This window comes from Heteronotia binoei, chromosome 5 (assembly GCF_032191835.1).
Source record: "Heteronotia binoei isolate CCM8104 ecotype False Entrance Well chromosome 5, APGP_CSIRO_Hbin_v1, whole genome shotgun sequence".
Classification (NCBI taxonomy): domain Eukaryota; kingdom Metazoa; phylum Chordata; class Lepidosauria; order Squamata; family Gekkonidae; genus Heteronotia; species Heteronotia binoei.
Genome location: NC_083227.1, coordinates 120,857,724 through 120,884,132, shown reverse-complemented (window position 1 = coordinate 120,884,132; position 26,409 = coordinate 120,857,724). Strand labels below are relative to the sequence as shown.

At 39.5% G+C, this 26,409-nt stretch overlaps 1 protein-coding gene across 1 annotated transcript in view; it reads left to right on the top strand.

Annotated features, from left to right (window-relative positions):
• Positions 1–26,409, top strand: part of GALNT10 (polypeptide N-acetylgalactosaminyltransferase 10) — a 76,545-nt gene that overhangs the window by 7,969 nt on the left and 42,167 nt on the right. Inside the window, exons 2-3 of the mRNA XM_060240277.1 lie at positions 23,749–23,851; positions 25,648–25,786. Of these exons, the coding sequence (XP_060096260.1) occupies positions 23,749–23,851; positions 25,648–25,786 (242 nt within the window). The remainder of the gene's footprint in view (positions 1–23,748; positions 23,852–25,647; positions 25,787–26,409) is intronic.

Below are 26,409 nucleotides of genomic sequence, written 5' to 3'. Positions count from 1 at the left end.
AGTTCATCTTCCAAGTGGTTTCACGGGTATCCATATTAGCCAGATCATATCATTCCATTTTCTATTGTTCTTCAAAATTAACCTTAAATACAAATTAATGAATGGCTTAAAATGCATAGTGCTTACCTTATAAAAATAAAGACTATATCAAAGTTTTCAGGTTTCCGAATTGGAACAAATATGTATTAGTTATATGAAGAATAACAGAATTTTATGTAAAGAAATGAATAAATCAAGTCTTTCTGACTACTGATTTAAATTAACCCTTGATATAGTCTCACTCTATTATTTAAATAGCTGTGTTATACTTGGAACCCTTTCACTCAATATGTGATAAAAAGGTGTATATACTGAGCAGAAAATTCCAGCTGTTTGATGAGTAAATTAATTTAGAATATTTCTACACCCTCTCTTCAGAATCCTGCTTAAGGTGCCTTAGAATGAAAATCACCCTAATACTTGGCACTTATTCACACCTCGCTAAATATTCTGATATCTCTGTTAAACATAATGACTTATATTAAACTCATCATTCCTTACTAACCAGAAGGACATCAGCATGAAAAAAAAGTTGTAGTAAAGAGTTTTAGCTATACGCTTGTTCCTTCTTCATCTTTCAATTTCAAAGACATTCTGTTGCATTGATAAGATAAGAGAAGCCTGACACTGGAAAGTTTCTGGAGGTTGTTTCCCTTTTCTGCCTGCTGTCTCTCAGTGCTTGTCTACAAAGAACAGAACAGATCTATTAAAATGCAAAGCATATGAAAGAAAACTACCACTTTGTTTAACCTCTGATTCATCAGCATGCTGCAAACTACTATGTGTATTCATGTGGAATTCTCTAGCAGTATTTCCTCTTTCTATTGGTTTGCTCAAACGTTAGAATATTTGTATATGCCCATAATATCTGTGTTGGAACTAACACTCTCATCTAGTTGTTAAATGAGGGTTATTCCTGTACTTCTCTAGGAATCAAACCCACAGTAGTTCATAATATGAATTGTCAGCTGTTTTTCTTTTCATCCCTGAAACTGTCAAAATATTGCTCATGTATGACTATGCAGTGTATGTTAGAGGTATATAAACAAAAATATGAGGACATAAAGACACAGTTTGACAAGGTGCCTAGAAATTTAATTTTGGTGCCTGTTATTTTCCTTAGTTATTTATTATAAGTGCCTCTTGGTTTTTGGTAGAAGTGTAACATTTACTTAGGTATGGGATAGAAGTTTTAGCATTTCGCTGTGGTGACAACCAGGTTTGCCCTATATTTATGTACACATTAGAACACTTTTGTAACTTTAAAAAAAAGAAAAATGATGAACTTTGAAGAGTTTAAGATTACATTTTGTTTTAGCAATGGTTAGAATGGTTAGAGAACAAGCTGGTCATAGTGAACACCCTCTTCCAACAACCTAAAAGGTGACTCTACATGTGGACATCACCTGATGGGCAACACAGAAATCAGATTGATTATATACTCGGCAGTCAAAGATGGAGAAACTCCTTACAGTCTGCAAAAACAAGACCTGCAGCTGACTGCGGCTCAGATCATGAGCTACTCATTGCAAAATTCAGGCTTAAAGTGAAGAAAACTGGGGAAGCCATTAGGCCATTCAGGTTTGACCTTGATCACATCCCTTATGAATATACAGTGGAGGTGAAGAATAGATTTAAGGAACTAGAACTGATAGACAGAGTGCCTGAAGAACTATGGACAGAGGTTCGTGACATTGTACAGAAGGCAGCAACCAGCACCATCCCAAAGAAGAAATGCAAGAAAGCAAAGTGGCTGATGAGGCTTTACAAATAGCTGAGGAAAGAAGGAAAGCAAAAGGCAAAGGTGAAAAGGAAAGATTCACCCAACTGAATGCAGATTTCCAGAGAACAGTAAGGAGAGATAAGGAGACCTTCCTGAAGGAACAATGCAGAGCAACAGAGGAAAATAATAGAATGGGAAGGACAAGAGATCTCTTCAAGAAAATTGGAGAAATCAAGGGAATGTTTTGTGCAAAGATGGCCATGATAAAGGACAAAAACAGTAGGGACCTAACAGAAGAGATCAGGAAGAGGTGGCAAGAATACACAGAAGAATTATACAAGAAGAATCTCAATGTCCTTGACAACCATGACAGCGAAATCGCTGACCTTGAGCCAGACATCCTGGAGTGTGAAGTCAAATGGGCCTTAGAAAGCATTACTAACAACAAAGTGAGCGCAGATTATGGTATCCCAGTTGAGCTATTCAAAGTCCTAAAAGATGATGCTGTTAAAGTGATGCACACATTATGTCAACAAATCTGAAAAACACAACAGTGGCTACAGGATTGGAAAAGATCAGTTTATATTCCAATCCCAAAGAAAGGTAATGCCAAGGAATGTTTGAACTATCACACCATCGCACTCATTTGACATGCCAGCAAGGTCATGTTAAAGATCATACAAACTAGGCTTCAGCAGTATGTTGATCAGGAACTACCAGCAGTTCAAGCTGGGCTTCGGAGAGGTAGAGGAACTAGAGATCAAATTGCCAACATTTGATGGGTTATGGAGAAAGCACAGGAGTATCAGAAAAATGTCTATTTTTGTTTCATTGACTACACTAAAGCCTTTGATTGTGTGGATCACAACAAACTATGGCAAGGGCTTAAAGAGATGGGAGTACCAGACCACTTCGCATGTCTCCTGAGAAACCTGTATAAGGGTCAAGAAGCAGCTGTCAGAATGGAATATGGAACAACTGATTGGTTTAGAATAGGAAAAGGCGTTTGACAAGGATGTATATTGTCACCCTGCTTATTTAATTTATATGCAAAGTACGGAATGCTGGCCTGGATGAAGCACAAGCTGGAATTAAGATTGCTGGGAAAAATATCAACAACCTCAGATATGCAGATGATACCATTCTAATGGCAGAAAGTGAGGAGGACCTAAAGAACCTCTTGTTGAGGGTGAAAGAGGAGAGCACAAAACTAGACTTGAAACTCAACATCAAAAAAACTAAGATCATGACATCTGGCCCCGTCACACCTTGTCAGATAGAAGGGGAAGACATGGAAGTAGTGACAGACTTCACATTTCTGGGATCCAAGATCACTGCAGATGGTGACTGTAGCCATGAAATTAAAAGACATTTGCTCCTTGGGAGGACAGCTATGGAGAACCTGGGCAGTATAATAAAAAGTAGAGACATCAGCCTGCCAACAAAAGTCCATGTAGTCAAAGCGGTATTCCCAATAGTAATGTATGGCTGTGAGAGCTGGACCATAAGGAAGGCTGAGCGCAGAAGAATAGATGCTTTTGAGCTGTGGTGCTGGAGAAGAATCTTGAGAGTCCCTTGGACTGCAAGAAGATCAAATCAGTCAGTCCTAAGGGAAATCAACCCAGACTATTCCCTGGAAAGTCAGATGCTAAAGCTCAAATACTTTGGCCACCAAATGAGAAGGGAGCACTCCCTGGAGAAGATTCTGGGAAAGACAAGGCAGAAGAAGAAGGGAACAGCAGAAGATGAGATGGATGGACAGCATTACTGATGTAACAAACACGAATTTGAGCAGACTTTGGAGGATGGTGGAAGACAGGAGGGCCTGGCGTGACTTTATCCATGGGGTCGCAAAGAGTCTGACTCGACTGTGCGACGGAACAACAACAACAAAAAAGAAAAGGTAGTCCATATAACAAAACAATGGACCAATATGAACAACATGCTGTAAGTATTTGGTACCCTATGGTAACATATTTAATGGGAAAATATATTGTTCCAAAAAATCCTTATTATAGAAAACAAATTTATTTTTGAAATTGTGTTAATTAATAGTGATTAGAATGATTTATACTGTACATCATTATTTTAAGTGTGTTGTTGTATCAATATGGCTGATATCAGAGCGCTGCTAAATATAGAGGGTAGCCCTAAAGACATAGGGCTCCCTCAATCTAGGCTATGTGTCCCTGAAAGGCCCGAAGATGGAGACCAGGAAAACTCCATATTGGAGGCTGGGCTGCATAGGATATGGTATGCCTCTGAATGACCTCCCGCCTCCCCCATCTCTTTCAGTGGATGCAATGGAAAAGTACTGGAATACACTGGTGTGAATAGATAATTCTTTCAATGTCTCCCCTCTTTCAGTGACTCATCTTTACCCTGTCTCTTTCAGTATTCTCTTTGTTACCCCATTGTGGTATCATTGCATTGTCTCCTGGGAATGTTGAAACTAAATTGTCACCTAACTGCCCTTCTTGAGTGGCCATAAAGGTACAATTTTCACCTTTTGTTTTACCTCTGGACACCTATTGTAAATTCCCGATATGGCCATCAACGCTCTTCACCCAGCCATCGAGCTCCTGTAGAGGTACTTCTACCTCCCAACCCTATAATTTCTGAGGTGTGCATTCTGTTTGGCACCCTTGACAAGTTTGCATCCCCTGATACACCCTGTTATCGGATCCCTTTGGCAGGCTACACTGGCCATGCTTGCCTCCATCTTCTTCGTTTCCTTCAGCTTCAGGAAAGGTAGTATATCCCTGTGTGTGTTCTTCCCTTGGCCTCTGCTATTCCTCACCCCTTTATTTCTTAGATCTTGTGGGTGTGCCTATATAATTTATGTGCAAAGAGAGTGATTGTATCACAACACATACATTATTTTAAGTATAACATTTTAAATTGCACTTCTGAGTGGAGTTTCCTCTTTGTTCACCCGAACTCTGTATCATCGGTCAAAGATCCTAGCTCATTAAAAGCTCTGCCTGGGTGATTCCTGCTAATTTCCCCATTTAAAAGGAAACCCAAAGCACTTTGAGTAACAAGGCCAAGGGGCAGAGAAACAGTCTCCCAGCACCACACTCTGAAACCTACTCTTGAGGTAGGATGGGTGCCTCTCAGTCCTGAAAGGCAATCCAGAAGATGCCAAGAGGTCTGGGAAGAAGAAGATGATGATGATATTGGATTTATATCCCGCCCTCCACTCCGAGGAGTCTCAGAGCGGCTCACAATCTCCTTTACCTTCCTCCCCCATAACAGACACCCTGTGAGGTAGGTGGGGCTGAGAGGGCTCTCACAGCAGCTGCCCTTTCAAGGACAACCTCTGCCAGAGCTATGGCTGACCCAAGGCCATGCTAGCAGGTGCAAGTGGAGGAGTGGGGAATCAAACCCGGTTCTCCCAGATAAGAGTCCGCACACTTAACCACTACACCAAACTGGGAGAATGAACAGGGTTGCATTCCCGCTATCCATGTCCAACACATATCATTCATCAGGGTAACCAAGGCCCTTTTAGTCCCCTAACTGCTCCTAAAACCATATTGAAATGGATTCGAAGAATTTGCTTCATTCTGGGATCCTTAAAGTTGGCTAGTTATAGCTTGTTCAATCACCTTGCTCAAGAATGGTATATTTGAGACTGGACTGTAATTCAACTCACCTGAATTCAGAGTAGGTTTCTTTAGCAGCAGATGCACCACTGCCTGCTTAAAGGCAGGAGTAACCCCCAACGAGGAGGTATTTACTGTTTCCATGGCCCAGCCTGCCAGTCCTCCGGTGGCAGATTTAAACAGGCCAGAAGGGCAAGGATCATACAAGGTGGTGTTCAGTTTCAAACTTCTGAGAATCCTGTCCAGATCCTCAAACTGCACAAACTGAAAGGTATTCCACACAACTGGACAAATCAGCACCTTGGGGCTATCTGATCCTGTTGTAGCTAATATAGAGTCCAAGTCAGAATAGACTCAAGAGCTTTTATTTAAAGTAATTAACTAAATGATTGTAGCATACTACAGAATAGTCCACCTCCTTTTGGCAAGAACCCAATAGTCCCTGACCACCCAGAAAAGGTCTGCAGGTCTGCACTGTGTAGATTCAGTGGTGGCAGAGGAATATTGTTTCTTTGCTGCCATCACTGCCATGGAGATGCCTTTAAAATGAGCTCTGGTCTGTATCGAAAACCATCAATGGATATGGGAGAATTAACAGAATTACACTTGACCTGTATGTCTCCTGATCCATGTCATCCGCCAGGGCAACCAAGAACATTTCAGTTCATAACTGTGTCCAGGGCTTTTTTTTAGCAGGGACACACAGGAACGCAGTTCTGACTGGCTTGGCATCAGGGGTGTGTGGCCTAATATGCAAATGAGTTCCTGCTGGGCTTTTTCTACAAAAAAAAGCGCTTCCTGTGTTCTTTATAAAGTTTATATCTCAGGTACCTGGCATTACATTTTATGGAATAAATGGCCCGACCTGGCAAAGTAACATGTCAAATCCATCCCTCATTAAATATGAGTTTGACACCCCTGATTCAGGCGTTGGGAATCTGGGTGCTTTACATAGCTCAGATCTATATGAAAGCTCTGTAAATACTACATGCATTTAAATGTGTCCAGGCATTAAAAGAAGGCCAAAAGTTTAAACTGCACCTAAAGTTACTTCTCAGGGACATGAATTATTTGGAAAATAAATCTATATTTAGAATTTTCAAAATTAAAATTAGTTGTCTGTTTGCCAGTATTTATTTATTCCAAGCCTGCAGAAGTAATACTTCATGCTAAAATGTGTTTCAGTTTGCTTTATTACGGTTCATGACCAAATACACAGCACAATGTGGTAAGAAAAAGCCCCTACTTTTTGTACACATGGACATCGTGATCACCAGTATGGTTGCCAGGATGCCTGGAGTTTTAACTCGCACACATCTGCTCTAAGAAGTGGACTTTGCCCACGGTTTCTAAGGCTTATGTGGATACTATAAGCCTCAGCTTTGCAGCAGCATTCTACATCTCTGGATGGGTGTTAGCCAGAACTACAGATGAGCTTCCAGCTGCTCCTTGCGTGCCCAGTCTTGGCTGCTGCAGTGGAAGAAGCCACGCCACCATGAACTGTACAGGCAAACAGTTTCCAGCCTGTTTCCATGAACCAAAAGCTAATACCACCAGAATCCATCTTGTTTTCCTGACTCCATTACAACAAAGCAAGAAACTCACGTATCCAACAGCTGCTTCAACTTCTGCATAAGGCAATCAAGCTTTTCTTAGGCATGGATCCTGCCAGACCGCCTAAGCCTTTGTCTAACGGAACTCAAGACAAAGACTGGTGCCAAGAAGAAGACTGAACAAGAGGAAGACCATCTTCAGCCAGAGCCAAGTTCCTTTGTGTAAATCGGGTGTTACCTTAGGTAGCAATTTAGCCATCTATTGCCACCTTTTTAGATAAGTTTGGTAAACTCAAGCACACCTCCACCCAGTAATTTTCCCCATTCTTTTCCCCATTTTGGAACCTCACCCTGGTCCATTGCAACCTGAAAGTCCAACCAGGTACCCCTGGACCAAGCTTGTTCATTGATCAGTGGTGGGCACCCAATTAGGTGCCACCAATTAACTTGCTATTGGCTACTGCAGAAGTCCAGCCCTTATGGTCACTGCAGAGCCTCCCCTTTTCTGAGGTCATGTACCAGCTGACCACCTGTCATCCACCCCTGTGCCTCCCATCCCCTAAGGGCTCAAGGTAGTCTATATAACCTGTAACACAGCTCCCCACATGTGTGCTTCTAGCAGTATCCTAATTCCGCTGTCTAGATCCATCCCTGGTTCTAAGGCCAAGTTTCTGGTCCCCTCTCCCATTTCCTCGCTCGTCTCCATTGGAGCCTTCCTTAAAGACTACGATCGGTAAATATCACCCTGTTCATCTACCCATGTGTTTCTCTATCTCTCTCTCTATTTTTCTTAGGACTATATGTATGATTTTATGAGTATTTTATCTTGTATGGAAGCCTATATTTTTCTGGAATAAATTTTAATTGTTTTACTTAGAGTCCCTAATATTTTTAAACATTAATTTCTGGACGTGGCATCCTGTATACACAGGTAAAAGATCCTGATTAAGCCAGGTGCCCACCTGACAATTCCCCATCCTCATTTTGAGGGCATTTTGGCTTACAATGTAGGCCAACAACAACCACAGAAAAATTGTAAAAATCAAGATGGACCTAAATAGGTAAAACGTAAGATATATAAAAAATAAATGTGAAAATAAAATATAGGACATTAGTATGAATAACGAGATATGACAAATAATACAGTAGTGGTCAAACATCTTCTAGCTTAATAGATATAGTATATATAATAAAAAAAATTAAAGATTATACAGCTCCAGAAAAACACTAACTGGAATACACTGGTTACGATTACAATCTGTTACCTCAGCATTGACTTGTAAGAACCATAAAATGCAATTTGGTTGCATGGGAACAAAATTTGGCAACTTTATTCATGGTCTCTGTATTTATATCAGTTTCAGTAGCATTTGTGATGGTATACAAAATACTCAGGCATTTAAGAAAAGATAAAATACAAGCTTGGAAATATTCAAAAAAACAGTCAGTTCAAGACCCCTTCTTTGCATAATCCTCATGAATTCTCCTAGCTGCCGCCATAAATTTGGCACAATTAATTGTGAATTGGGGGTTAAAATATAACAGCATATTTCTGATTTTGAAATCAGAAAACCCAAGACATCCCTCCAACAAAGAATAAATGTACCTGGCTCGTATGCCTAGGTATAGGCCACACCCAAACAAAACATGGTAAATCGTTTCAACTTTATCTTCACCACAGGGACAAACCTGCTCAGCCATAAGCACCTTTTTGAAGCGGCCCTCAACAACTGCTGAAGGAAAGATATTGCAACGGGCCATAGAAAAGGCCCTTCTGTGGGATGGTATTATTAGATTTGAGAGATAGGGGGCTGGAGCTAGCACATATCTCCTTTGAAGGGGAGCTAGATAATCCAGGACCTTGGCAATATCATTCTGTCTCTCAATGTCGTGTAGTCTCTGTTTGACATTATCTGGGGAGATTCAGGTGAAAAGCCAAGCGTGGACAATTTCTGATAGATGGCTCTAACCCAAGAGGAACAATATCTATCCTTTAAAATCGACGATGTGATATTCATGGGGCAATGGCTGAGATTAAACCAAGTGGTGATTGAAAGTAGGCTCACCCTAGCCTCTGTCCTTGCATGCTAAAATGTGTGTTCAGATTAGTGGGAACAGATCAAGACAAAATGAGAATACTGATTATCTCGTATGGAGTAATGAAAGAATCAAACTAGGTGATAATGTTATAATAGAATATGAAATGAATACTTATCCTTTCTGTATTCAGAATACCAAAAAAATATATTTGGTCACTTGGCCCTTCTTACCATTGTTAACCACTAACCTTGTGAGTTCTTGAATTTATCAAGCTGGTGATTGCAGTTTGAACAGTGGAACATTAGAGAAAGCAGGAAGAGATGAAAAGAACAAAGCGAGAGGAGCCACTTTCCTTCTATTTCTAGTACTTGCCATGTAAATGACAGGATAGACTTTTTTTGAGCAAGTAATCTTCATTAATTAGATTTGGAATCTGTTGCCCCTACCCATTGTATGAAGCCTCCTACAAATGGCTCCAGTAGAATGGAGACTCTCAGTAAGTCAAAATGATGCAAAACCAAAGATCTATATTCTGTGGGAGGAAGTGTCTGTTGAGATCTTTGAGATATTTAGATGCATTCTGCTGCTTTCAAAACTATCAAGCACTTAGTAAGGTTCTGATTTTTCAATAATTTGCAAAATACATCTATTTATTATTATTGTATAATTATTGTAAAATAGTAATAACAAATAATGGATTGTCATTGACTCTTCCCCATGAAGATAATGATAATACTTCTGTTTCCTGTCTATGTAAATGACTTCAGGTATGTTCATAATCTAGATCTGATAGGAAAACAGCTGCAGCTAGCCCTTAATCATATATTGATGGCTAATGCTAAATGGTTACAAGTTTTCCCAGGTAGGATTAAATATGTACTTTGGTTAGGATATATATTGTGCCCTGATCCAACACTAAAATTGGTCCAAGTGATCATCCCAGTGATTTTTCTTCACAGGAAGCAGATGGTATATCTTTGAGCTTTTACAGGACCTTGGCATGCTCCAGTCTGATTATAGTATATAGTTGTGCATGAATGTCTGCCTTGAAGAAATTATCATTACCAGGAGCTCAAAATGTGCATAGCCTAAATGCAGAACCACTTGAACCTCGGCGAACTATAGTCCCAGCAATATGGTGCTAAATGCCACTCAACATGTGGCACCTTGTTCATTCCATAGTGGTAAAATGTGTTTGGCATTTGTCCACCATTTGCATTAAAACTACAGTCTCTTCTTAAACAACTTTACTTGCTACTGAATAATAAACTCCTCTCGCCCTAGGCCAGACCTCTGCAGATGTTGTTTACATGCTTAGAATGATACTAGTGGTACCTGAAACATCATTCATCTAACAGTTTTTACAGATGGTTCTAAGTCACAGCACTATCTAGAACTATGGTTCTAAGTCACAGCACTATTCATTCACAAGCATCAAATGGTAGCTAAGAAAAGCTTTGACTGAGTTATTTGTATGTATTGCCAAACTTTTTGTAATTTGAACTGTCAAGTTCCTAGACAAGTCTGTATTATTGAATTATGAGAGTCATTATATATCTATCTTGGATATATTTAGTTGCAGATTGTATCCTTTACTTCCTGTCACACTTTCCTGTTTGGGTTCCTGTACATGTAGGAATTAAAGGCACTGAACTGGTTGACTCAGCTCTGCTGTTTGCCATCAAGGATCCTATCTAGAGAAGGTACAGTGACACTAGATATAATAAGGCCAGAATAATAGTAAACTCCTTGAAAGAAATTTGTCCACCTTCACTAATGATTGGATATGGGGAGACTGGCCCACTCACTGTGCTGTATACTGCTTTGTACATTCCCCTGACAGTGAAATGCTTACTGCTTGAGTGGCCACCTTCTCAGATGCTCAGCTAATTTTTCTGCATTCACAAACATCTGTTGTGCATCTAATTCCCTCTATGGGAGCATGACTACTAAACTGAATGTTCTGTATTCATTTTTGAGTGCTGTTGACTAAACTCTGGCTAAATTGTCTGTCTCCTTGTTTTTAAAAACATGAAAGTTCTTTGAAACTGTAACTGTAGTGGCTCAATGCAAAATTACTCAAATTATGCCTACACATTACTTTGCAAAAATCCCTCCAAGAGACCTACTATTCCTGTTGATATGGACAAAAAGCAGCACCAATGAAATCCCTGCTTCATGCACAATCCATCTCAGTAGTAGAGGACTTCAGTGAAGGGAGGAGACTTGGGCTGAGCAGAAATAGTCGCTGCAGTTACTAGCCAGTTTCTATTTGTAGGAATAGCAATTTCTTTCTCGTTTAATCTTTGTTTCTGAAATAGCAATGCAGAGGAAGAATGGATATACTTTAAACCATCCTGGGAAAAAGTCTTTGGTCTGGTTAATTAAGTCCATTTAATGGTACTTCATTGAAGCATACACTTGGATCCTTTCATACAAACTAAACCAAACATGTGGTTTTGACTCTTTTCAATACAACATAAAACTTTATTTCCCGGTGAATTATAATCAGATTCAGATATTTTAGAGATTATCACTCTTTAATGACCTTTGATCATGTCTTCCAAAAGTCAGATTTGGCAAACTTTGAATGGACTATAAATGTGTTGTTTTAAAGATTATATGGAGCTAAGGCATAAAGCCTAAACCCTGGATTTTTATGTTTTATTATCACTTTTCCACATTGTTGCCAGAAAGGCATACCAGTGATTACTGTTTTAAAATCACATGCATCTCCATTTTCTGACTGGGAATTAGTTTCACGTGTACTTCTTAGATGCTTTCAGAATTTGTGATAATAAATTCCTGGGAGTTCCCAAACTGAGTACTCATTAATTGATAGGACTGAGATTGTTCAGACTTTGTTCATCAAGAAATGTTGTAGTCAGCTGTAAACTGTAGTCCTTAAAAAAATAGGCAAACCTTGTTATCTCAACTCAGTGAAATGCTTCAGTTTTTCTATGTTTGCTTCAACTTTAATTCAAAGATTTTCAGCAGCATATGAAATAAAACAGTTGGTTCTCTGAAGAATGAATGGGGGGAGATAAGATAAAGGACTTGTAATATGTGGAGTATTAGTTCAGTTTGAATGTTTGTGGTATTGCAATTAACCCTCCTTTTTGGTGGTCTTTATCTGTTTCTCCAAATTGATCCTGAGACCAATTCATCTCTTTCACTCAAGTGAGGCCCATGAAAAACTGCTTTGGTCATCTGCAGGACAGTGGATGAAAGTTGGCAGAAGATGGGCACAGGAATGGAGGCACCCAGCCTGATTGTATCACAGCTCACTGAAATTAATGAGAAACCCAGGGAAAAATGGCTTGCATTAATGATATTGGCTTGATCATTAGTCAACATACTCTTAATGCTGTATGTTCTGATTGCATTGACATTCTTCCATAGTAATGAAATTCCAGTTGCATGGTGTTTATTAGACATTAATGCCCCACTTTTCTCTTGCATCTGAGAAAGCGGCTTACAAAATAAATGCAAAAATATAGTTTAAAACAACAGACAATATGATGTTCTGTCCCCCTGGGCTGAAGCTGTTTTCACCAGGTCAGCTCACAGGTGACAGACCATGGGGATCCTTTTCTTATGCATCTGGTCATATACAAGCTAATTTCCTGCAGCTGAGGAGGAACAGAAGTTCAGCCCTGATCTCATACAGCTGGCAAAGATGTTCTCAACCTTCCTTCTCTGCTAATTAAGTTTGGTCCTTAGATAATTGACTGTATGTCCCTAGTTCCAATGAGGTAATCAAAACACCTTATAACACCAGACCAGGCTCCTGCCTCAAGAATTTCCCTATTTTCATTATGTGAAAGTTCTTCTGTGAAACAAGAATTCCTTCGCCATACTGTCATCCAATCAGGAAACTCCACTCTGAGTTCATGCAAATTTTCCCCCAAGCCTGGGAAAAAAATCTAATCATTTGTATTTTTATGTCCTATCATTGGAACCCAAATCTTTTTCCAAGTCACATTTTGCTTTTTTGCCCAGTCTTGCTGTATACTGTGTTTCAGCTCCTTCACTATACTTATTCCTGTATTACATGTCAGCCCCTTTGCTATACTCCTGCATTTTATATCTACATGCTCTTTTCCCTGGATACTGACCTGAGGTTTTGCTTGCATCGCTAATTAAGTCACGGCAGTCTTCTCTCTGGTTTGTGTAGTTCCAAGGCCACTTCTGGATTAATGACTATCTTGCTGCTGGGAAATTTCTTTGGCCAGCCCCCATTTCAGAATAGTAATATGTCTCTACTTCCCCCCCCCTTCCCCCTCTGCTTTCCCCCTTCTTTCAAATGAGTGAATATGATTGTGTTTGGGTAGGGTTTGAAATATTTACATTTACTGTGTAATTCAAGAGGGTTTGGGGGAGAGGTTTAGAAAAGTGTCTTCTTTTTTTGCCATGTGCCACTGCCTTCCTCAACTAACATTCACAGTATTTGCAGAACAAGGACTTAATATCATGCTGGCTCAGTGAAATAATGTTGATTGGACTGTCTAATCTCCCATTGAGGGCGATGGTCTGAGTCCAGAATTTGGATCCATTATTATCTAGCCAGGTGTTAAACCTAATTCAGTAGTTCATTTTTGTATAGGAGTGAGAGATTGCAGGTGAAAGAAGGTTTCTATATTTGATGGATCATTTTAATGTAGAATCAGAATATTTTTTGGGAAACAGACTTCTTCACAAAAATTGAGTGGCTAGCACTCACAGGCCCTATTCCACCCTGCCCTCCAAGGTTTTCCCCAACACCTGGAGAAGTTTTTCTTCAGTAACCACTGCCACCACCTGGTCTTTGCAAGGAATTGCCTGCTGGGAAGGTCAGGATTCCCAGCTTCTCTTCCAAGTTCTGAAGTCTTGCCTCTGTGTCTCTCTCTGACTTGTACCTGACCACCATGGGAACTGTTTACTGCCTTGGGCACCTCTGGAGGAATAGCCACTTGCCAACTGACTGTCTTCCCCCTAGTGTCCGTTTTAAAATAGCATGTCCAAGATAGTGGATGTCTGTGTGGTACATAGAACCACTACCAGCATCAAAAGTTATAAAGTATTTATTAAAGAGAAAATGTTCACAAACATACTTTTAGCACAGCACCGGATTGAGCAAGAGATTCGAAAGAAATGGGTGAAACACAAATCCTCTGTCCCTCTCTCTTTATACATGCCCTATCAGACGTTAAAAATACAGAGCAGGCTCCTTAGCTTGGAATGTTATAGCTCTTTACAGAGTTGCCATTACCTTACAGCTTCTTCTAGCTCTTCAGGCCTGCACATGGTTAAGAGCTGCCCCCTCCAGACCTCAGTTAAAGTTCTGCGTGCTCTGATGGACAGCACCAAAGAAACCTTCTTCCTTGCTCCCCTGAGTTTTATCACCCCTCTTCCCCAATCACTGACCAGGTCAGTCTGGATCAGAGCAGTTTTTCTTGACGTTTTCAGAAATTCCCTTCCTGAAATCTCTCTAGTATTTAATTCCTAAAAATCTCTGGTCCCTGCTTGGGAAAGGAGAGAGCTTGACCCACTCATTACCTCTCTTGCTAGCTCTGTTAGCAATTGTATGAAGGTGGACTGAGGTACAACTGGAAAGCAATTTAGTTAACCTCCCCTGTCCCTGGCTGGTCTCTGTCCAGAAAGAAAAAAAAAACCTTTTAAAACTCAGTGAAGGTTTTGCTCATTTCAAACTTCTAAAGAACAATGCATTTCTTCACAATATACCTATACCGTTCATGGGAACAGAGGCTACAGGTCGTCATTCGTTCTGTGGTCACTGCTCATAAACTTACCAGTACGTATATGCAGCCAAACAGGGATCCATTTATCTGTAGCTTCCACACGTGGTGAGGAAAATATCATGGCCTTGCGTTCTGTGTTTCTGACATGTTACACTGACAGAGGAAAGCTTTCGATGCCTTGAAGCTGAAAATTAATTACTTGTCTGTGCTGTGGTTCTGATGTGGATCAGGCGAACATCCTTGACACATGAGGTCTTTGGAAGCAGGAAATTGTACTGCAATTTCTAGTTCCAGGGCTAGGCACACCCTCTTCAGCCACTTCTCTTCCTGAAATAGTACAGACTGCATGTATATTGAGTGATCTATGTTGCTTTAAAATAGTGTTCTCCTTTTACTTCTGTAGTTCTCCTTTCTCTTTATTTCATTGAATTTTTTTGTATTTATTAAAAATCTTTATTAGCTGTGTTTTTACTTTGCAGAATTCAAGGTGGCTTACAATAGAAATTATTATTAAAAACACATAAATAACTACAAGTTAAATAGAAATAGGGTTAATAAAATTACCCTTAAAATGCATCAAGACCAAAAGAAATTGTAGCCTTTAATCAGTTTTTGTAATCTTTTTTGTGTATGCATACATGCCTGAAAATCATGGCGACTTCTGGCATGTAGTGGGGCATGGAGGATGTTCAGAGAAGTTGTTTGATACAGCCTTTCTCTGCCTCCAGGTCCTGGTATTCTGTGGAGGTCTCCCATCCAAGTACTTGCCAGGGTTGACCCTGTTCAGCTTCCAAGATTTGATGAGATTGGGCTTGCATGGGCTATCCAGGTCAGGGTGATAGCCTTGAATAAATTGATCTACTGCCATCCCTAGTGCACATTCTATTCTTTGTGTGCCCCAGTAAAAGATAGCAAATACTGGTGTGATGTTTGTGGCCAAAGTGAGGCAATGCATCATTAGTCTGAATACATGACTCAGGTTAGTGGATGACCAGTACACAACAGATATCAATAGTAGTGTATTTTAGAAAGAAAATAGAAAGCATAACTGATTTATGACCTGTAAACTTGGCTTAATTACTCTTAATCATGTTGATGGTTTTGGCTACATTTGGGACTGAAGGTGATTTTATAAAAGGATGACTTAATCTTTGGCCACTATGTGGTATTAATGAGCCAGTGTGATGTGTTACCTAGTACTGAATTTACACAGGAAATTCTTAGATTTTTATCCTTATTATTCCACAAAGCTTACTGGGTGATTTTGGGCTACTCTGTCTGGCTTATCTCAAACTGTCATGATTTTATAGTGCAGGATGGGTAGGGGCAAAGTCTACTGCTGTGGGATCCTTAATGGAATGACAAAGTAAATATAGATGAGTACAGATACACATTACACACAAAAAATATGAGTACAGATGCACACAAGGTGAGGCACCATGGCTCAGTGGTAGAGTATCTGCCTTGCTTACAGAAAACCTCAGATTTAGTCTGCAGTTAGAAGATCAGTGTCTGACTCAGTATAAGCTGAACATGTGCACACCATATACTTCACAATTTTTAAAAAAATCTTGATTGGCCTTAACATTTCTCACTGTCCATGTTAGAGTTGCTACCCATAAACCCAGTTCCTGCACTCAGCTGGGCTAATGCAGACTCTTGTGTGTTTTTGGTGTGCCACTCTCTGCTGGGCCAACAAGAAAGCATTGAATGCTTTTGCCATTCAGGCGCTGTGAAACAGTCCCTAAGAGATAAAGAAAAATAAATGCAGTGATATTTTCAGTACTGTGATGGCTTTGGAACTGATCTGTGTTTGTTCAAAGTAACCTTAGGTTTAAGATGGAAATGTACATTGAAAAAGAGGTCAGTTTTCTAGGAATTTTACATCTTTGGAGGGATGGGAATGCGTGTTTGAAAGAGAGAAATATAAAACATACATTTAAACTTCTGTTTTTCCATCACAGATCTGATGTACTGATTTTTTTCTAGACACTTTTTAATGCTAAGTTGGCACACAACTTTGCACAGCACTGAATGAGTAATTGCTGATATTTCTGCTTGCCTCAGCTGTGCTCAGGAACTGGCTTTTTTAAAAGACTGGGTTCATTTTATGTATGCTAGCTCATTGGAAGCAATAATTTATATTTTGGAAGATTTGAAGAGTTCCATGTTGTGGTATTATCAAAGCTTTTTTTTTTTATAAAATGAATTTTCTTACTTGCCCTTCATGAATGTCATGCCTTGACTTTCAGTAATTGGAATCAATGAATAAATTATTATGCCAGTCCCATAGACCTTTCCCTTATGTAGGCTGGAGGATTAAATCATGACAGTTAAATACATGTGTATCATCATTTTGCTTGCAGTCATCTTTAGAGAATGAAAAGGGATTATTTAAATAATTCATGTTGCTATAGAAACTTCATTGAACTCTTGCTTCACTGTAGACCACAGCAGTTACATGAATTTTACAATGTTCTGATTATATGCTTTTGAAATTGTTTGAAGTTCTATTTCTAGCAACTTTATATTCAGTAGTTAATAATGTGATGTTGGAATGTAACTGTTGCAATTGAACAGAGTTTTTTGATGGCACATTTTACTACGTTCATTCCTGCCCGGCCCCTCCCGCCCCGGCCTGGCACTCATTGTATAGCCTTTACTGAGCGTCTTGAACAAGATGTGGCGTAAGTGTCTGTAGTAAGGAAAGGGAATCAGTTGATAATCGTCTTTCCCCTTGCTTTTGCATGAGTGGGGAGAGTAAAGCATCTAGCCTGAGTTTTAATTCTTACAGCCACCATCAGTTGCATTGTAACCAGAAAAAAGCACTAAGGAAAAATGCCCAAAGAAAAAAACCCACTGACATAAATGCTCACAGGAAAAAAGCCCCCATGGAAACATTCCCCCATAAAAAGAAGCCCATAGTGAAAGTAGCCCACATAGAAAAAAGCCCCCATGGAAAAATATGTAAAGCACCATAGGTTTTTATAATTGTGGATAACCATTAATAGTATTTTGTTGTTATTTTTGGATTAAAGTACGTATGTCATATTCATAGGCAACAAAAAGTGACCATTTTGTTATCAATGAATTTTATTAAGAAAGAAAAACAATAACAGAAATTAAACTCTACATAGAAATATATTTAAATAAAATTAAATACCTTTATTAATTTACAATTTGTCAAACTTTTTAATGTTAATACATTGTGGTACACCCAGTGACCATGACAAAAGACTATCTAACCCTAATAGTAAAAGCAACAATTATTTAACAACAATAATAACTCAGATATAATTCTTCATTGCAAATAAGCCAAGTAATTAAGTTTATCTTCCACTTGCTCGTATTGTTACACAGAAGTAGCAACCATGTCATGTAGAGCCTCATATTTCCTCTTTTTCACCTCTAAGCAACCTGCCTGTGCATTAGGGGGAAAAAACTAAACCACAGACAAATGATCATCAGTGTTCCCTCTAAGCTGAGTTAGTTTGAGCTGGCTCACAGTTTTTAAGCTTCCAACGCTCACATTTTTGTCTTAGCTTAGGAAAAATGGCCCCAGAGCAAACTACGCAACTAATTTATGCAATAGCTTACAACCTGGCCCCAGAGCAAACTAATTCATGCAGTAGCTCACAACTTTAATGCCAGTAGCTCACAAAGAAGAATTTTTGCTCACAAGACCCCATAGCTTAGAAGAAGTATTGATGATCACATGCTTCATTGGCTTAGAAGAAGTATTGCTTAGAAGAAGTATTGATGATCACATGCTTCTGCCCTGGGACCTGGGCAGAGGAAAGAGGCAGCGCAGCCTCACTCTGAGGCTGCCTCACCTTGCAAGGGAAGCGAAAGAGGCAGCGTGGCAGTAACCTTCCCGTCCCCCTCATTTAAAGACCCCTGTTGATCAGCTCACACCTCATTTAGAGACCACCATGGGGGGCAGGGATGGAGAGGCAACCTGGGGTGGCAAGAACCCCAGTGCTTTCCCCCAAGTCCCTGGAAAAATTGTCTTCCAGGAAACCAGTCCCTGGTGCTAAAAAGGTTGGGAACCACTGAAGTAAACCATGTGGAGCACACATTTCTCAAAATACATTCTAAAGAAGTACAAAAAGGATGCCAGGCTGCTTTGAAGACCTTTCTGCAGACATACTGGTTTTTATTTTTTCCCAAAAACCTATGCGTGAGAAACAGAATTTGAAAAACCATGCTTTACTAAATCAAAACCATGCTACTTCTAAATAAATTCCTCCCAATATCTAATTTCCGCCCCCTCAGCACGCCCCCAAGTGAACTTACCTAAGTAAAAAGTCTCGCTTTATTCAGGATCTGGATAGTAAATGTTTTGGGTCACACCAGGCTGATCCTTTTATATCTCTGGTCCCCAATTGTACAGATTGATGTGATCCAGCAGAGTTCTTATGTTAATTATGATACTTTCCCTTTCAGCTTCCCCCCTGCCTCCTTCTCCTGCTTCTCTTTCTTAAATAGCAGAGGTAGTTAAGGCCTCATAGATCTAAGAAGCTAAGCAGGACTGACTCTGGCAAGTATCTGGAAGGAAGAAGTCAATAAACATAGTTGGAATTAATTTAAAAAATGGTATAATGGAGAATTGATCCATGGGTATCTCGGGCTCTGGGGGGCCCCTGTTTTTTGAGGTAGATGCACCAAATTTGCAGCATAGCCACTTGTTGGGAAGGGCGGGATATAAATCATAAAATAAATAAATAAATAAATAAGCATAGTATCTAATGCCTCCCCCCAAAATACCCTTCAAGTTTCAAAAGGCTTGGACCAGGGGGTCCAATTCTTGAGCTGCAAAAGAAGGTGCCCCTATCCTTTATTATTTCCTATGGAGGAAAGGCATTTAAAAGGAGTGTGGTCCCTTTCGAATTGATGGCCAGAACTCCCTTTGGAGTTCAGTTGTGCTTGTCACAACCTTGCTTCTGGCTCCACTCCCAAAGTTCCCAGGTATTTCTTGAATTGGACTTCAACAACAAAATATTATTAATGGTTATCTACAATTATAAAAACCTATTATGCTTTAACATATTTTTCCATGGGGGCTTTTTTCTACGTGGGTTATTTTCACTATGGGCTTTTTTCCATGTGGGTTTATTTCCATGGAGGCATGTTTCCATGGGGTTTTTTTTTCCCATGAGCATTTATATCAGTGTTTTTTTCTTTGGGCATTTTTCCTTTGTGCTTTTTTCCCCCTAGAACCCAGTTGCAGATATCATATTCAGAAGAGTTTCCTGACCCTCATTGAATGCTTTTGGGGATGCATAGGGGACTAAGAAAAGAAAGGCAAGAAGATCCACTTCTGCAAACTTGTTACATTTGTGGAAGTTAGAATTCATTCCAGGGTTACAGTTGAATGTTTGGCACTACACACAGTCTATTTGTTTTCCTTTTACTTGAAATTATTAATCATTTAAAGGTTTGACTTCTGTGGCCAAGAGGCATGGGAAGCAATGTGTTCTTTGGGCAGGGCTCAATGATGTACTGCTTCTCCTTCTGCCGGAATCAGTTGAGAAATAGGAAAGCACAAGCAGGGAATTTACAAGGAGTTGCGGGGGTCTTTCATTTTCTTCTCCCCCACTATTTCCTCTTTCCCTTCAATCAAAGAAGAATATCAGTGTTTAGGGATATATATAGTTAAGTAGTAGGTGATTGTGTTGGATGTCTAACTCCTGGTATTGTGATCTCTGAGAGAACGCCATACTGCACTGCCAGTGTGCCACAGTGCTAACTTTTGATTACCTCTTTCTTTTGGCATTTTATTCACACTTCCCCAAGTACTACACTATTGTGTCTCTTCCAGAAATGCCCTAAGCACTGTCAACATATATATTTGGCTTTGTCGAGAAGTGTATGGGAAAGGAGAGGAGGCCTCTCTGTAGCTCTTAACACAGCTTGCTAGAGTTTCTGCCATGTGATTAGCTTTTCTAACATATAGATGTGACTAGATATGGTAATATTTAAACAGCTTATCTATTTTTTAAAAAGAAAAAAGTGGTAGCCAGTATACCTTCCAATGATTCTAAAGCTAATAATCACAAGACAATGACAATGGCAAATTTTGGAGAGGGGTATAAACATCTAATTAAATTCAACTTTTAGCAGTTAAGCACCAGACACTCCAAACAGTAAAACAAGAGACAATTATAGGAATAAGTCTTAGGGTTGCCAGCCTCCAGGTTCTCCCACTTTTACAGCTGATCTCCAACTGGAGAAAATGGTTGCTTTGATGGCCTGTATGGCATTGTACCACACTGAGGCCCTTTCCAAACCCTGCCATCTCTTGGATCCATAGCCAAAGTCTCCAGGTATTTTCCAACACAGAACTAGCAACACTTGAACAGCAGAAATTAGGACAGGGCTTTTTTTTGAGCAGGAACACAGTTCCGGCTGGCTTGGTGTCAGGGGTGTGGCCTAATATGCAAATGAGTTCCTGTTTGGCTTTTTCTAACAAAACCCCCCTGAGTATAAGATGTTTGGTTATTGAATACACCTAGATTCTTTTAGCAATATTTTTAGCAAAGATTGTTAAGTAATTTGCAGCAGACCTAATATGCCTGTCTGCTGAAATCTCACTTTAAATAAAGTAAGGAGATAAAATAATTTTCAGACTGCAAACCAGTATTATAGAGGAAAATACTTCACTTCAATTTATTAACTTGGTATAGTAAACATAAGGGCTTATTTATAGCAAAGTCCTATAGACATTGACAGAAATCAAAGCCAAATGCATCTGTTCTGAAATGTAACTGTTAAAGCTCTGGTTCACTAATCCTCTAAGTCATTTACACTTGGCAGACTTGAGCTGTCAGGTGTCCTAGTCTCATATAAATGTAGCACAATTGATGTATATGGAAAGTTCATTCCTACTCTCAGTATTCCTGATCTTCTACATTCCTAATTCCAGTTATGGTTACATTGATTTAAGACATTAATACATTGCCATTTGTACATTTTATATGTTTTGAGTATATCCAGATCAAATACAAGGGTAGGCCACTGTAGAGCGAGTTGCAGTAATTTATACTGAAAGTGACCATTGCATGGATTGCTGTAGCCAAGTCATGGGATGAGAGTTAAGGGACTAATTGCCAAACCTTCTGAAGATGAAAAAAGTTGATTTGGCAACCACTGTTACCTGGGCATCCATTGATAGTGAAAGATCCAGGATCACATCTAGGCTTTGAATCCTGGGTGCTGGGGGTCATTGATGCCCCATCCAAGGCCAGGAGCCAGATTCCCATATCTAACCCCCATAGCTCAGGTACCAGACCATCATCTTTGATGGATTCAACTTTAACCAACCAGCTACAGCTTTCAGTGCCTGCTTGTAGATGTCTGGGGTCAAGTGCAGCCAGCTGTCGATTAACAGATACACCTGGGTGTCATCAGCATATTGATGGCACCCAGGCCCAAACTCCCAGATTAGCTTGGTTGAGAGGGCACATGTAGATTTTAAATAACATCAGGGAGAAAAATCACACCCTGAGGGACCCCACAATCCAATGGGAGTCATGGGAGACCCTCTGTTGCGGGATTTCTATTGTACCTTCAACAATATAAAGCACCAAGATCAAAACCTGCAGTTAGCAGAACAAAGTTTTAAGTTTTAAGGCCTCGTAGATAAGCTTTATTCTGACTCCAGGTTTCTCAAAGCAAAAAGTTTATTAGACTCCAAGTTTCTCCTTAGACAGAAGGCAAACAGTTTAGTTACCATTAATACATTTCAGTTTCTTCTTTAGACAGAAGGCTTCAGATATATGGTTAGAAAGGCAGAACAGAAAACAGTTTGCACAGTTAAAGCATAAAGCATACAATTAAAGCAATAATGAAAAATATACGTCCCAATAGGACTTAGCCTTATTAGTCTACATTTTCCCATTTAAAATCTAAGTCCCAAATCCCATTCTATCAGAGCCATGCTTTGTGTTCAGTGTCTGAAGCCTCAAACAGAAATTAACAAGGATTGTTAATTTCTGGGCTAGACTGACAAAGAGGTCCCTGCCTCTGATGCAGTCTGCAGCTTTTGCTCAAAAGTGGAGGGCTTATAAAGGCTGCAGTGACCTCATACACACAGCTACTTGTGTCATTCAGTTGTGCTTTTGATGTCACCAATTTTGCAACCAAATGTAAATAATAAACAATAATGGCTGGGAACGCCTCAGTTCCCTAAACCTAGTTGCTGGGTGTATGCCAATGGCAGCCATAGTGGCTGAACTTGTACTCTGTAACCTACTTAAGCTTTTAGATAGCTTAGTTCTTCCTGAAAGATAGAGCCTCTGGTGGCCAAATGCTATAACTGCATCAGAGATCAACGGTTTAGAGCTGCTGGGAGCAATTATTGCTGTTTAGAGAAATATGAATGCTTAATATTGCTGAAAAGCTTAGGACTCTTGTTGCCAATTTCATAAAGACTATATTTAAGTGTATGTTTAAGATCATAAAGAATATGGTTAGGATCATAAGGAGGGCCTACCCAAAATAAATACCGCCACACCCTCTCCCCTGGTATCACTCTCTGTCCCTGGCCTTGAAGAAAGGTGTAGATCACCTATCCATGAGAATATGACTCTCAGCACATTTGTATCCCTGTCCCATTTTATTTTTTAGAGATAGGCAAGCAAAGACTTACATGCCTGTTCAGCTGCTTCAAGCTGACACTTTCTCCACTGCAGTGGCCATGAAACATTACGTTCTGTATTGATGGCTTCTTACTTTGTTTCTGGCTCTTTTAAAATTCTCTGTTTGAATCTATCTCCCATTAGAAATCATTTGTTTGTTGCTTTATTTTTTAATCATAGCGTTTTAAGCTTAATTTTTTATGAATATGAACCAATTGAATTTATGGCACAGGCTGGATTTGAGCTAAGGACTTCCTGGTTCACAGCTCAGTCACTTACCTACCACTTGGTGTTGCTATAGAAGTGAAATGTTCTTGAAATGAATATTTTGTAAATGTAATTTTTATCAGTAGTTCAGTTTGGGCGTAGAGTGCTTTTTATAATAGCTCTAATATTTGTTCAAAGGGTTCTCATACAAGGAAAAAAGAAGATATCCACTTTGATAATGGGCACAGGAGAAAGGACTGGCATGATAGAGATGCTATAAGGAGAGATTTGGAACGTACAGGTATGTACATGAGACATACTTATGCACACATAGTTTGATCCCATCTTTAGCAATTATAACTAGTAAAGATTAATGAATGAAATTTATGAATCCCAGTCTAAATTTATATAGGCACAATTTAAAAGGTAAAGGCTTCATACCTGTTGGCAGTAGTGTTCCTGATGTATATTTTGAGCAAGGAAACCCAGTACTCCTACCACAGTGAATCTTATAGTAGCTTAGATCCTAAGAACTGTGAATGGAGAAAGGTTAACGGAAAGAATCCTTGCTGCTTCCTCCCTGCAGCCCCTGACAAAAGCTGCGTCACACTGTCTACACATTTTGCCTTGTAGAAAACAAACCTAGTCATCCCAGACGTGTCAGGAGTGAGCTGGCAGTGCAAAATGACGGCTCTCATGCCTGATCCTAGCCATGGAAGAGAGACTAAGACTGAGGGGGAAATAAGTTTATTGTGAGTGGGGAAGAAGTAACAGAAGCAGTAACAGCCAAGGCCAGCGCTCTCTTGGTTGACCATTTCTGCAGCTTTGTACCTAGTGCACATCACAAGAACAGCATAACAATAGCTTCATCCACAGCAGAACCAGTTAGGGGAAATTTAGTAGAGGTAAAAAACTCTGTGCTGGCAACATCATCTGCAGCAGTTTCAGAGCTTTGGACCTCATAGAATCTTTGGTATCTGGAACACAGAGAACTATGTAGAAGAATTGGTTACATACAGTTAATCAGGTTGATGTAGCCAGAGATGAAACAAAGAGATGATTGATTGGGTACCAAAGAACATTGCTAGGCCAAAGCTACCTGGAGCCAAATGATGGGGTTCAGGAAATGTAAGATAGGGAGCCTCCATAGGTATTCAAAGTCCTTTAGCATATGTTTAAAGTGGGACCAGCTTTCTCCCAGAAAAAGGGAATTGATGTTGTTTGTTTTTGTGAATTACCTTGAGCTCTTTCTGGATATAGGTGCACAATTCAAATTGCTCTAAACAGAATCTGAATATCTATCATGCTTAGTAAGATTATCTTTTAGCATGAAACACTGAATCTCAAATAGAGAAAATCATAAATATTCTGAACATATACATAAGGATAAATTTGACAGCACATGTTCATATAATATCTGATATTTTCTATATAGACAAAATTGTTGCTGACTTTTAATTACATTTTATTGTAGTTTAATATTTTAAATTGTTAGATTGTATTTAAAATTGTTATGCCTATAAGAACACTAAGTATAAGTAAAATAAGCTGATTTTCTAGGTTGTTTTGTAATAGATTTAATGTTTCAGTGTGACATATTTAAAAAAAATGTTTGAAAAGACATCTGTTGCTGGTGTTGTTGGGTGCTCTTGAAACTGTACCACCACCCACCCCTTAGCTGTTTAACAGCAGTCATACAGTATATTTCTAGAAAATAATACTGTAACAAGTATTGACTTGTGTCTCAGGAAACATGTCTGCTGATAAAAAGGATTTCTGTCAGTGGAACAAACCATCCTTATCCTTCATTGTGACTCAAAATGCCCTTCAAATACTGTTTCTAGGGAATAGAAGACACCCCCCCCCCCAAAGAACATGAGGGGGCAGTCAGAAGTTTGCAGCAGGAGGGGTAACTATTGGTGATGATGCCCATTCCTCCACCTCACAGAAGTCCTATCCAGTATCCAACCCATTGTGTAGAGTTGTGGAGAAAGAAATGGCTGGCAAAAAGTGGATTCCTGAAATATATGGTTGAATTGTAGTCCACTTAATATGATAAATATTAAGAAATCAACTTGTTTTATTTTTTGTCTATAGGAAATGGTGAGCAAGGAAAACCATATCCCATGAGTGATGCTGAGCGAGTAGACCAGGCATACAGAGAGAATGGCTTTAATATCTTTGTGAGTGATAAAATTTCTCTCAATCGGTCCCTGCCAGATATAAGACACCCAAAGTGAGTACAACCTTGCCTTATTAATAAAGATATAAAAATTGTAATGTTGTTGGTTCCTCAATTGATTTTCTGGTAATTTGCCTCAAAATACTGTAGCAGCTAGTGTTGACCATTTCTGTCACTCTTGTCAGAAGTATTTGTGGCAGAATAAATTATCTAAAACATTAAAACAGGAAACAAAAATTGTGCCATACTTAGCTACCAACAACTACAACTTTATGTTGCTTTATATGTTACATCTTGCCTGTACATATGCTTTTTAGGTGGTGATTAAGAGTGCAAAGAGCCCCATGGCGCAGAGTGGTAAAGCTGCAGTACTGCAGTTGCAGCCCTCTGCTCACAACCTGAGTTCGATCCCAGCAAAAGCTGGTTCAGGTAGCCAACTTCAGGTCGACTCAGCCTTCCATCTTTCCGAGATCGGTAAAATGAGTATCCAGCTTGCTGGGGGGAAAGTGTAGACGACTGGGGAAGGCAATGGCAAACCACCCCGTAAAAAAAGTCTGCCATGAAAACGTTGTGAAAGCAGTGTCACCCCAGAGTCGAAAATGACTGGTCTTGCACAGGGGACTACCTTTACCTTTACCATTTTTAAGAGTGCAAATGCCTTTTTCTACTATATTTTT